At 42.3% G+C, this 13,014-nt stretch overlaps 1 protein-coding gene across 1 annotated transcript; it reads right to left on the reverse strand.

Moving 5' to 3' along the window:
• Positions 1 to 451: 451 nt before the first annotated feature.
• Positions 452 to 5,798, reverse strand: crsp7 (cofactor required for Sp1 transcriptional activation, subunit 7). The gene is made up of 3 exons (XM_056293278.1): positions 5,515 to 5,798; positions 4,251 to 4,325; positions 452 to 4,161 (listed from the first exon to the last, which is right to left on the reverse strand). Exons 1-3 carry the CDS (start codon positions 5,584 to 5,586, stop codon positions 2,449 to 2,451), a joined length of 1,860 nt encoding a protein of 619 aa, XP_056149253.1. The 5' UTR covers positions 5,587 to 5,798; the 3' UTR covers positions 452 to 2,448.
• Between the last annotated feature and the right edge of the window lie 7,216 nt (positions 5,799 to 13,014).

Genomic DNA, 13,014 nt, shown 5'->3' on the forward strand with positions numbered 1-13,014 from the left:
GCTATACCTCCTATGTTCATCGACCATGCAGTTTATGTCCCTGACCATGTACCATGTCAGAACTAGCAAGTCAGCATTATCTTAAATAACACTGAAATGTGAAATTAAGCACTCCACTGGCCCACACACAAAAAATACGAAAATGTACCTTGCAATTTCATTTCCCCTAACTCGCCACTGAAACTTAACGTTTCATACTAAATACGTTGGCAAAATACACCCCCACGTGGACGACTGCAGAAAGTACAATTTGTTACCCTTCCTTTGCACGTTGTAGGATAGTCAACTTTTTCCGATCATTTCAGAGAAAGGAAGAAAAAAAACACAACACAACACGCGGTAACACAATGCACAGCACTCCAGACATGTCACTAGTTTAACACTGAGTAAAAAAAAGTTTAAAAAAAAAAAGTATTCGTTCAAAAGAAAATCACAAGTCTGTCAACTGAGCAGAGGATTTAGATCATTTTATTTTCCAAACAATTGAGAGACGTTGTTAAACACTGAACAAACAAAGATGCCCCAGTCAAAACTCTGACCAGATTCTTAGTCAACCATCTTTAGCACTTTCCTTTATTGCGAGCTTTGCTTTTGTGCGGTGTCTCATTGTCTGCAATTTTACCCATATTAGATCAGTGTTTACAAAAAAGGTAAACGGTGCATATACCAGCGTTATATCAACCATGGAATTTGGAATTCTTACACATAAACTTAGCTACAAGGACAGGCGTGTTTTATGCGGAAGCAAATCCAGATTTACCATTTACCAAGGCACATTGGTAGGGATGAATGACTGAGTGAATGGATACACAGGTTGTATGTTGTTGACCTTAAATTAAGTCTCAGATGTCAGCAAAAGTGGTTGTGAAAGAAGGGAGCAAAAGGAAATGAAGGGCAACTTGTATTTTGTCACATGGACAAACTCATTAAAATATCAGATGTACAAAGCTTTCTCTCCGACTCTCTCTTGAAGTTTTATGCTTATTTTCTCAACACGGAAAAGAAATTATACGAACCCTATATATTAAATTCGCAAACAAGAATTACAAGGGACTTTTGATAAGTGTTTAAACCTACTATGTACACCAAACTGAAACTCATGGAAATTAAGCATCATTCACTATACACATTTGACCATGTCAATAGTTAAATTACCAACAAGCTGTGTACTTGTGTGTATGTGCAAACCGAGGTCAAAAATCTGTACATTTATCGAGGCTGTTCCAACTTTGTCAAAAATAGTCCACAAGGCAAAAAAAAAGAAGGAAGAAATGGTAAGGTGAGTTCCAGCATACATTGTTTTTTATACCTTAAAATGTAGTTATGCATCGGCACCATCTGAGTCAACACTTTCAAGTTTGATGCTCGAAAACAGAACTAATGTGTGGTGCAACATAAATTTTTGTACATCCCATGAACAAATTTTAAGAGATGCGAGTTTAACACTTTGAAACCAGCTAATTTGGTATGGAGTTTTGTTTTTGAGAAATGGGATGCCCTAGGTCAATAGGAGACAAGTGTTAATGAGAACGACCAAGAGAGAGCGAGAGAGAAAAAAAATGGATGCAGGGTGGAGTATGGAATGTTGATGACCAAATGGATGTATTCGTTTAAACCTAAAGAAAGACCATGCAAAAACAATGTCATGCCCCTTTAACACTACAGAACAGGTAGACAATATTGTTATTCAAACAGGGAAAAAAACAGTTTTTTAGACATTTGTTTTGATAAACCCTCCCACAAAAGAACTGGTCAAAATAAATAGATGCATACATGATAAGAAATTTATAATTTACTCTCACATAAAGCTTCTTGTAACTGCCAAATATGCTCCTGTACTCCACACTCCGGGGCATGTTCAGCTCTACCTGTGCTAGATGAACTCTTGTAACACCTTCCTGGGCACCAACATAGCATGGACAGCCCCGCTAAACCCCAGCCTTCCCTCCAACAGAGCCCTAGTTTGTACTTCCTTGTTAGTAGCTAGAAGGGATAAATGGTCCGACAGTAATATCGGAGACAGAAATGGGGAATAATTTATGCACAAGAGGCGTCATCAATTGACTGAAAAATCAAAGATTCTGCTGGCATATATTTTTCACCCCTATGCTGCTCGAGATAAAACTGTAAAACATTGTTTTGCCTTCTAGGTTAGTAGCAGCATGCTGCCAACCAGGGCCTCATCATTCCTGTGGGTTTTTTTTAATTAAAAAAAACAAAACAGAAACAGCCCTTTAGTTTGACAAACTTAACTATTTCTTTATTTTTCAAATATTTCTATACCAAAATCTCAATAGATTATTGTTAAAAGAGGGAGAGGCAAGGTGGGAGTTTAGCAGGTCTGGCTTTCTCTGTACTCACAGTGGACAAACAAAATCACAAAGTATCTTGTCTCTGTGGAGAGAGAGAAAAAAAGGGCAAGAAAGGACTGCTTCCTTCCCAAGCTCCTCAGTCTAGGCAAACATATGGCAGGATGTTCAGTTTGCTTTCATCCCCATGAGGGTCCAACGACATGCACTCTGTCCAGTCATACCAGCTGCCCTTGGTATCATAACAACCATTTACTCCTTGCCAGTGCAGAGTGTGTATCCTTCTCAGATCCTCATTTGTCACCTCCCGGCTCACACCTGGTAAATCCTCTACTGGGCCGTCCTTCTGCAGAACATGCGTCTTCCGTGTCGTCACGACGTTGCTCTCTTCCCGTTTCAGATACTCTGACATGAAAAAGTGCGCACTGGGGGCCTGAACCCCCGAGGAGGTGAGCACATTGCTCTGAAAGTTTAAGTAGGACTGGATGATTTCATTCCTGGAGAGCTCCTTCCAGTTTGTATGTTGGAAAGGGTTAGGGGCAGGGTCTACCGAGGGAGCAGCGGACTGTTGCACAGAGCTCTCAGTCCTCTGTTTCGATTCAGCAGGGTCAGGTGTCGGGGCTTCCTCTGTCTGAGAAGGTTCTTTATGTACCAAGGGCTTGATTTGACCTGTTACAGGGTCAAAGGTTATCCTGCGCTCTTTTAACCGCACAGGCTTACTCGTGTCCTCCATTTTCTGGCCGTCTAGGTTGACAGAGTAGTCTCTAGACCTGTACTTCTTCCGCCTCTTTCGCTCCAAATGGGAGACGGCTGCTCCTTCTGCATCCCCAGGAACAGCCATCGCCACCTCAGAGGAGAGTCTAAGAAGTTGGGAGTTGTGTTGGGAAAGTTGGGAGTTGGGAGTGGAGACTGACGGGGATTCCAGTGTCACAGATGTGTCATGTGGGGAGCAATGGGAAGGGACTTCTGACGAACTGGCCCAGTGCATTGAAGAGGATCTGTGAGAAGAATGTGGCAGCTTATCACCATAAGGTGGTTGTGCTGGAGAGGTTAAAGGCTGAGACAAAGGCAAAGGGGACTCCAGCACAGATGGGGTTGGGACATGTGTTCCTTTTGGTGCATATGCCAAAGAGCGCTTGGTCATTGTTTCTTGTTTTGCGTTCCTGGGACTGGTTGAGAGGCCACGGGGGCTTTTGGCTTGATAATGTCCCCCTCCTCCCCCAACACCACCTCCACCTTCATCCATCCTTGCTTGCTGTTGCATCACAGCAACCTTAATCAAAGACGAAGTGCTAGGTAGTTTGGCAACTCCAGGGGAGCTGGGGCGAGGCTTGACAGCATTAACAGGGATTCTGTTGTGTTTATCATTTTCAAGGTGCTCTGTCCAAGATCTATCAGGAGACGGGACAACCTCCTGGTCTGGGAGGGAGTCAGGACTGCCTGTGATCCCATTGGTAATGGGTGACGAGACTGAATTTTCGTAAGTGGCCACCTTCGGGATTTTTTCAGGTAAATGCACTCCACTGTCTCTGTGATCTCCCCGGCGCTTGCGACTGCTTGATTTTTCTGCTTTTGGCGAGTATGTGTTGTGAACATCATTTTTGATTTTGACCTCAACAACACCTTTACCCACAACAGAAACATCAGGGGGAGAAGCATCTGTTCTACAGGGGTGAGAACCGCCATTGGTAGAACCAGGAACAACCACAGGTAGTCCACGTTGTTGAGTCTCAGCTGGTCCTGGCTCAATCAATTTCTGCCAGTTCCGTAAGAGTTTCTTGGCACGCTTGGCAAGGTCTTCATCCTTGGTTTTCTTTCTCACATCATTAATCAATTTTCCTAGCCGAGTTTCCTGTATAGTTTGTTTAGATAACAGAGGGAGATTAGATGATATTTCTACACATACCAATAAATAATTTTACATTGAGTCAATTGTCTTACCTCAAGTGCTTCTTTGGTGATAGGATACTTTTCCAGATAGGCAATTACTTCTAAGACAACCACCATATTGACAATCTGCATGGGAGGGATGAAAATGAATGCATAAACAAAGAAGACATTTTGTAGAATAGGCAAATGTTTCTTGTTTAATGCCACCAGGGTCCAATTACCATTTTGCAACAATTTGTCATTTACTAGCCTAGTATGATAGCCTACAGATAAAATGAAATTGGAGTCACCGTTGGGTTACTGATCACATCCCCTAAACTAGGCAAGAAAATATTACAATTGAACAAAGGAAAATGTAAGAATTCATGTCCCTGCTAAAGGCAGGACACCAAAGACAAAACTCGTGCCTAAACGTGAGTACAGGAGGTGCTTCAACGAGCTAGCAAACATTAGTGTAGCGTATATGTACTTGTTGGTTTGACATTTTAGAACGACGTTGAAAAGTGAAATGTCAGCTACAGGAACACCGATAACTGCCAAAATATAAAAGTAGTTTGACATCAACATTAAAAAAAAGTTGGTCTAAGATGCAGCGTTAGTAAATCTGGTATATACTAGTATCTTGTTACACTGAGCAAGAAAACCAATATTCAAGTAACAACTGTGTGACAACCAGAATTTCTTGTTTCACTTGCAGTAAAACATACGAAAAAAAACTTGAGAAAAAGATTGAGCGGTTAACTTGCTGGTTTGGCTAGTGCTAACATTTACCTTGGAGGGAAAGGTTCCAACTATTTCTCGAGTGACAGCTAATGTAGCTCACCTAGCTAAGTTAGCACTCATCCGACACTAAAGGTTGGACCGTTTGGTTAGCGTTATTTGAATATATCTCAGCGGACCTTGGTCGAACAGCCGAACACTCACACGGAGACAAGGAAAGGAAATAACACAGACCCATAGGTGTGTGCAAGATGTTGACCACTAACGTTAGACGAACCTGTTCTTTTCCATCAAATAGGCCAGCCCTGTTCCTCTGTTTTGGCTAGGCTAGCAGCTAGCAGGCTAACGGTATATGACTGCCTAACCATGGTAACGCCGTTTCTAGTTTGCAAGCTGTCAACTCAAGCACTTTATTGTCTCTGTTAAAATGTCCGTAGGGGGACATTTGAAACGCCGATCTACACAGAAAAACACGACTGCCACGTCTGCTTCGGCGACATAACGTCGGAAAGCGTTAGGCTGCTTGTAAACCAACAAGTTTGCTGGGAAGCAAGTAAACAAGCTAACGTTTAGCTAGCTAGGTTAGCTCACTCACATTGCTACGACTGTCGACGGCCTGCAGCAGCCGGTCCCTCATCTGCTGCGGAGTTACCGAGACCGTTGTCATTGCCTGTTCGGTGGGATCCGGGGGGGAAGGTGGGAGGAATCCTCCAAAATGAAAAATCGGGTAATTTGATCAAAGTCAAAAGCCCTGGTGAGAGTATGCTAGGCAGCCGAACGTCGCATTTTCATTTCGCACGTATGATTGAAGGGTCGGTGTGTGTGGAGTCACATGGAGTCGGATAGTGCGCTCTGTGTTGGCCGTCCGCTGCTGCCCGCTCGGCGCTCTAGTAACCCACTACCAGCTGCCGGATCTCAACGGCCTCCTGCTGCATTCTGGGATACGACGGCTGGGTTTGACGTGCGAACGTAGTCGTGCCGACAACCTCGCTGTTCACCCAGCCCCCGTGGCTCGATCACCTCTAGTATTAGTATTAATATCAATGTTTGTGTACTGGTATAATATTTTAGTATAAAAGGATGTTATGATCACTATATTAAAACAATTTATTTATTTACTCATAATGATTATGTGATTCTCAACCCAGTCCTCAGGGACCCCCAGTCAGGGTGGTCAGATGTCCCGAATTACGAGCAGTTGTCCCGAAAATGAGACTAAACCAGAGTTTTGATTAGTTATAGCTTAATAACGTCCTCTGCCAAATATGCCAGCGGCCCTGCGCAATCCAGTCTTCATACGAGGTAAACGAAGTGAATTTTCAATGTACCCAGATGAACTGATTTAATCCAGATGAACTGATTCAGTCCAGATGAATTGATTCAACCTTCTTTGATTTTCTTACCTGGATTATTGAGTATGCATCAAGACCCAAGTGAATTTTGTTAAAGTTCCAATATTTATTAGATGGAGGCGGACTTCTCTGTGCCGCGGTGGCTGATTTTTTTAAATTTATTTTTTACTGTGTGTCCTTTAGCAACTCTTACGCGTAATGTGGTATTCTTGCCAACAAGTGTCAGTAAGAGGCCATAAATCTCTATATATGACGAATTTAAATTGGATATCGTCTCAACAGCATTGTTATAGCCACAAAGTAACACACGTGGGTTCTCTTTTACCCCTTTTTGTTTTCGAGTGTAGATGAAGATTGTAGAAGTTACGGTGGCGAGGGCTAGGAAAGAGCTGATGCAGGCAGCGTCGAGCAGACAGATGTGACAGACACGATACTAATGTAACTGGTTATTTTCTTGCCCGGTGCGGGATTCGATACAGGGTGAACTGCACCACAAGGCGACATCACTAACCGCTCGGCTAAAGGGTCAGACCCGTTAGCTAGGGGCTAACGTGTCTTATTAGTAGTTTACACTAATAATATTCAATAAAATAAAATTAATTTTATGTAACGGATAACCAAAGAACGTTGAATCAGTTCATCTGGATACAACATGTATTAACATATACGTTTCTGATTCTGATCCTGATTCATCACTTATCTAAGCGACCTCTTCAGTCTAACCTGACTGCAGGTATCCCCACCCTTATAAACAATTCAGTTGCATAACGACCGAAACCAACGACCAGTTTCATATGCAAACATGGACGTGACCATTAACTGCATTTTCAATGGCCATGTGTGCTATTCACAGAGGATTTGGGAATGTTTGCAATCACAGCATTGTAAAATGGCTGCAGATTTACTCTTACCCCCCCCCCCCCGGTTCAGGGATGGTCTTTCCCTTTTCACATAGATGGTCTCCTTGACTCCCCGTTCAAACCAGCGTTCCCCCCTATCCTCATTCTAGAAAGAGTGGTCACTGGCCTGTAGATGGGTGTTGACTGTGGAGTCCTGGCCTGAGGTGTTAGCTCTCCTGTGTTGTGCCATCCTCTTAGCCAACGTCTGTTTAGTTTCCCCAATGTACAAGGCACGGCAATCCTCCTGGCACATGGCCATTGTAACTCTAGTTTAAGGTCACGCCATATTTTCATATGAAACGGAGGGTTGGTTTCGGTCGTTATGCCTTTGTGTTGTTTATAAGGGTGGGGATACCTGTTATCGAGACCGAAGAGGTCGCTTAGATGAGTGATGAAACGTTTCTCTCTCAATAAACGTCTCCATATGAACTGAGGAGGAAAGACTACACTCACATGTGGGAGAGAAGAGACAGGAGAAGACATCATTCAGAGAGAGGGAAAAAAGACGTGAGAGAAATGAGAACAGTTGCAATAATCAATCATCTATACTCTATAATCTCACTGGCAGAACAGTGCTTGGTAAATCCATTGAGACAGAAACCGACCCATTATGCAGTACAGGTCGTGAAGTATAAGCTCAAATAAAGTGTATTCTATTCTATTCTTAAAGGCAACCAAATGTAGGTTAAGGCAAAAAGATGAGTTCCAAGTTTGGATTTAAAGGGATCAGCAGACTCTGATTGTCTGATGGCAGCAGGCAGGTTATTTCACAACAACAGGGCCTGATAGGAAAAGGCCCTGCCACCAGCTGACTTCTTTTTAACTTTGGGTACACACAGGAGCCCTGTATTTTGAGAGCGGAGAGCTCAAGATGAAATGTACGATTTAAGGAGATCATACAGGTATGTTGGGGGAAGCCCATTTAGGATTTTATAAGTCAGCAGAAGCACCTTGAAGTCTGATCTAACATGGATGAGAAGCCAATGAAGGGAGACAAGAATTGGTGTAATATGGTCAAATTGTCTAGTTATAGTTAGGATTCTAGCTGCAGCATTCTGAACCACCTGAAGACTTTTAGTACTAGAATGTGGCAGACCTGAAAACAGAACATTACAGTAATCAAGTCTGGATGAAACAAATGCATGTATTAGAGTCTCTGTCAGCCATGGACAGGAAAGAGTAAATTTTAGCCATGTTACTTAAGAGAAAAAAGGCAGTCTTGGTGATGTCTTTAATGTGCTTATCAAAGGAAAGGCTTGGATCAAACGTATCACCGACATTTTTGGCTGCCACACTTTGTGAAATCAGAGTTGTTGAGCATTATTGTAACTTGATCAAATTGATGTCTGTTTCTAGAAGCGCCAATGACCAGCATCTCAGTTTTATCTGAATCTAAAAGCAGGAAATTTAGAGACATCCAAGCAGACCTCTAAATTAGTCATTTGACTAGGATCATCAACCCTTAACCCTTATAGACACAAACAGCTGAGTATCACCAGCATAGCAATAGAAATTTATTCCCTAACTGCGTATAATTTGGCCAAGAGGTGAAATATAAAGAGAGAAAGTAGAGGGCCAAGAACTGAGCCATGAGCTATGTTTAGCATCAGAGAAGGTTGATGTAATATTATTACAGCACTGTGTTCTTTCTGATAAGCCAAGAGAGAGCTAGCCCAGAGATGAAAAAATTAAAGTTCATTCTGTCTTACTAGTATACAGTGATCAATGTCAAAGGCTGCGTTGAGGTGCCGTAGCAGAAGCACAGAAGCTGAATCAGAGTCCATAGCTAGTAGAAGATCATTCACCACTCTGGTCAGAGCAGTTTCAGTGGAGCAACAGGCACTGACAGCCGATTGAAAAGGTTCATATAGGTCCCTTGAGAACCATTTTGTTTATCTGCTTCAAATTGGCAACAACAAATGAAGTTCCCTATTCTATTCTATTTATTTAGAATGGAATAGAGCTACTGTCCAGTGCTGAAGATAATGAACTTCAGCAGTGTATAGGGGGTAATGTAATGAACCATCTCTTTCTGCCCAATATGAATCAGTATGGGGACATCTCTGCATAGGTAGATGAAGCCTCAGTTATAAATGCTGTTCTGGCTTTCCCAGTCACTGTGAAGATGGTTAAATCTTTTAAAGCAGGATGAAACATGAAAACCAACCAGTATGTGAGCGAAGAGCCCACTGGCACATTTTTGACTACCACTTGTAAGCCTCTACTACAAATTTGAAGCTGTTAGATTGTCTTAATATTGCAGTCTGGAATTGCAGGTTTATCACTTTAGTGGTGTGTTTGTTTCCACTGTATCGACTCCCAATGCATTGTTATAGTGTATTAGAGGCCAACAGATGTAAATCAGTTACCTATTTTATTCTTTTTTAACTGGGGCAATCAATTCTAAGCGCTGGTTCTTGGGCATATCCCTTGATTGACAGCTCGGTCACGGAAAAGAAGTTAAGAGTTAATTGGCATAATAAAAGATCAATAAATGTCTGTGAATTATGTACATCAGTCACTTTCAAAAGACAGGTCATTTCTCGATCAGATGTTAAACAGAACTGGACTGATCAAAGAAGGTTGAATCAGTTAATCTGGATACGTTTATTGACAGACATGTTTCATCACTCATCTAAGTGACCTCTTCAGTCTAAACTGACTACGGGTATCCCCACCCTTATAAACAACACAGTTGCATAATGACCAAAACCAACGACCAGATTATTCATAAAGGTGGGGATACCTGCAGTCAGTTTAGACTGTAGAGGTCACTTAGATGAGTGATGAAACGTATCTGTCAATAAATGTATCCAGATGAACTGATTCAACCTTCTTTGATTTTCTTACCTGGATTGAGCGTGCATCAAGAACTGGTCTGTGTTTATTGATTGACAGTGCGATCCTGAACCCTGTTATGTAGCTTGTGGTAAAAAAAAGCATTCACATTGCTGAGGTTGGTGCACAGGGGACAGTGCAAATTTGACAGCCCTGAAACATCTATCATCACGGATAAATACTTGATGTCGCAAAAAAAATTTACGATGTCTATTGCAGCTTTGATTTTATGAAATTTTTATGCACATTTTATGTACATCTGTATTTGAATAGGCTCTAGGCTACACAACATTTGTTATTTATTAGTCATTATTTAGAACTCCAGCAACAGTAAGCCTTGTATGTATTGTATGTACGCCATATTGCAATTACTGATGCCTTTGCACAGGACAGATCCCACAGGTTGTCGTCCTTGACCTCTCTCTGGGGACCAGGCCATCTCCAAACAAGCGACCCATTCTGGTCCTTGGCGATGTTTGACGTTGCAAAGCAAAAATCTTGTACTTTTTGACAAGTACTTCATAACGAATGACCGTTGCCGACGCGCTAAAACGTCTCACCAGTTTAACAGCAGATGGCAGTATTGCTCAAAAATTCAGTGGTCCCTGCACAATGCCTGGCTAGGGTCATTGTGCCTCGGGAGAGCGAACCATCACTCTCGTCCTAATGACAGAATAAAATTCAAAACAAGCGTTTGATTATTTCAGGTGTATTTTATCTCCTTTCATTTACAAATAGTAATGCAAAGTTACAAAGACAGAAGCCTTCACACAAGAAAAATACATTAGGTACGATTCAAACAAGCTTATTTCATCTTAAATATAGCACACTTACTTATACAGCCAACTTGGATTTTTTTTTTGTTGTTGTCCTATTTGACATTTTAAATAGAAAAAGCAAAATTTGAAGAACACAAGTTTTAATCCATTCCTTTTTAAAGGGTTGACTTAAAGAAGTAGACCGGCTTGCCAACCTGTGCTGCAGAACACTAGATTTTGCATATTTGATGAGCATATCATGTGTCCTGCCGGTGTGAGGGGTAGCATCCTCTGACGCTGCAGTAAAATTCACTCGCGTGCAGTGTTTAGAAAAGTCGTACTGTACTCAGAAAAACAAAATACATCGTATAACTTAGCTGCCATGGTTACGAGGCTTGAACCAGCAAGTGGGCTTGTCCTCAAAATGCACGCACAAAAAACAAAACATTTGTTGCTTTTTCCCATGTGGTTACTCTGCTGTGTGATCACATGTAAACGACCTTCAACCCCCATTTCATCTTTCTGGTTGAATTTGAAGTCTCCCAGTTTGTTTGTTTGGTTTTTTTTTTTAGTGACATCTTTTGTCACGCAAACAAATAGGCCTAGTGTAACGGTTTGACTTTCACATATCTACTTCTCCTAAAGGCGACTCTTAAAAGTTACGCGAGATACAAAAAGCCATACTTATGACACATTAGTGTTTTGACAGCGGATTTAAGAAACACTAACAGAGATACATACTTGCTTAAGGTAAAACAGACTGGATCCAAGGCATTCTTCTCCCAGAGATGAGCCATTCAGAAATTTAGTGTCATGCAGGAAAGATTCCCCAGGCAGTGGGCAGAAAACATCAGTCACATCTTTGCAGTTGCTCTGCTCTGCAGGATTTCAGTGATAAAATAAAACTCCGATAAATGTAAACAAATGTATCACAAGTTCATATAGCTCTACTTTATGTACGTAGGTCGATAAAGTAGCCTGATAAAACCTCATTTTGATAAGAGAAAAATAGATGTACTCCAACAGTTAAAGACAAAACGATCTAAAAAGTCTCTCTTGAGTCATTACTTGAAGATAAAAATCAAGATTTAAAGGGCTAGTCTGTTTACTTTGGCCTCCGGGTGCACCTGTTGCCTTTAAAGCATGAAACAAATCTCTCGGATTTGTGGTTCTGTCAACACAAAGGGTCATGGAGTTAACGCAACCCCGACTGGAAACTGCAAAGGTTATGACGACTGAGATCATTCAGGGGATGTGTTGTTGTCACAGAGTAAAGGTTTGTAAATCAAAACCCATTTACTGGCCTTCCGATACGGATGTTGTGGGAACTGGTACAGTCCAGGACGACACTCCTATGAGAACTTTTTGCAATTCCCCCCACCCCTTCCCTTCTTTCCCCTCCCCAATTGCATTTGGCCAATTACCCCACTCTTCCGAGCCATCCCGGTCACTGCTCCATCCCCTCTGCCGATCTGGGGAGGGCTGCAGACCACCACATGCCTCCTCCTATACATGTGGAGTCGCCAGCTGCTTCTTTTCACCCGACAGTGAGGAGTTTCGCCAGGGGGACGTAGCGCGTGGAGGATCACCCTATTCCCCCTCCCCCCTGAACAGGCACCTCGACCGACCAGAGGAGTCGCCGGTGCAGCGACCAGGACACACACCCACATCCGGCTTCCCACCCGCGGACACGGCCAATTGTGTCTGTAGGGATGCCCGACCAAGCCGGAGGTAACACAGGGATTCGAACTGTTGATCGCCGTGTTGGTAGGCAACGGAATAGACCGCCACTCTACCGGACGCCCCCAACTTTTTGCAATTTAAAAACGGCAACAGCAAGTTGTGAAGTATTTGAATCTACTGAAGTATTCAGTCGAGAAGGAAGACCCCACAACTACTCTGGGTTTTGTAAATGGTGGTCTCAGTAAACACTAACATTACAGCATCGTACACCTAAACACTGGCGCAGGAACAGGGTGGCAGGAACAGTTTACACATTAGTCGGAATCGTTTAACTTCGTCACAAAAACAGAAAAAATGTTGAGCGATTATAGAAAGACTAGCAGAAAAGGGGTCTGCAGGCCTCAATGTGTGTATAACTCTTCAAAATGTAGGCTCACCAGAAATTTCAAAGGGGGGGGGGATCAAGACATAATAACAATAATAATAATAAATGACAGATTACAGAACATTAATGTTCTCCGTGCGTTTTCTCATTTTGACATCACAGAAAGCACATAAAACATTA

This window comes from Lampris incognitus, chromosome 14, assembly GCF_029633865.1.
Source record: "Lampris incognitus isolate fLamInc1 chromosome 14, fLamInc1.hap2, whole genome shotgun sequence".
Lineage (NCBI taxonomy): Eukaryota > Metazoa > Chordata > Actinopteri > Lampriformes > Lampridae > Lampris > Lampris incognitus.

Bases quoted from the DNA above. Each gene is read 5' to 3' on its own strand.
- crsp7 (XM_056293278.1), bottom strand. From the start codon at position 5,586: ATGACAACGGTCTCGGTAACTCCGCAGCAGATGAGGGACCGGCTGCTG. The intron at 4,326-5,514 runs GTGAGTGAGCTA...CCTCCCATGCAG, and splicing joins CCGTCGACAGTCGTAGCAAT to ATTGTCAATATGGTGGTTGT. The intron at 4,162-4,250 runs GTAAGACAATTG...CAAACTATACAG, and splicing joins TCACCAAAGAAGCACTTGAG to GAAACTCGGCTAGGAAAATT.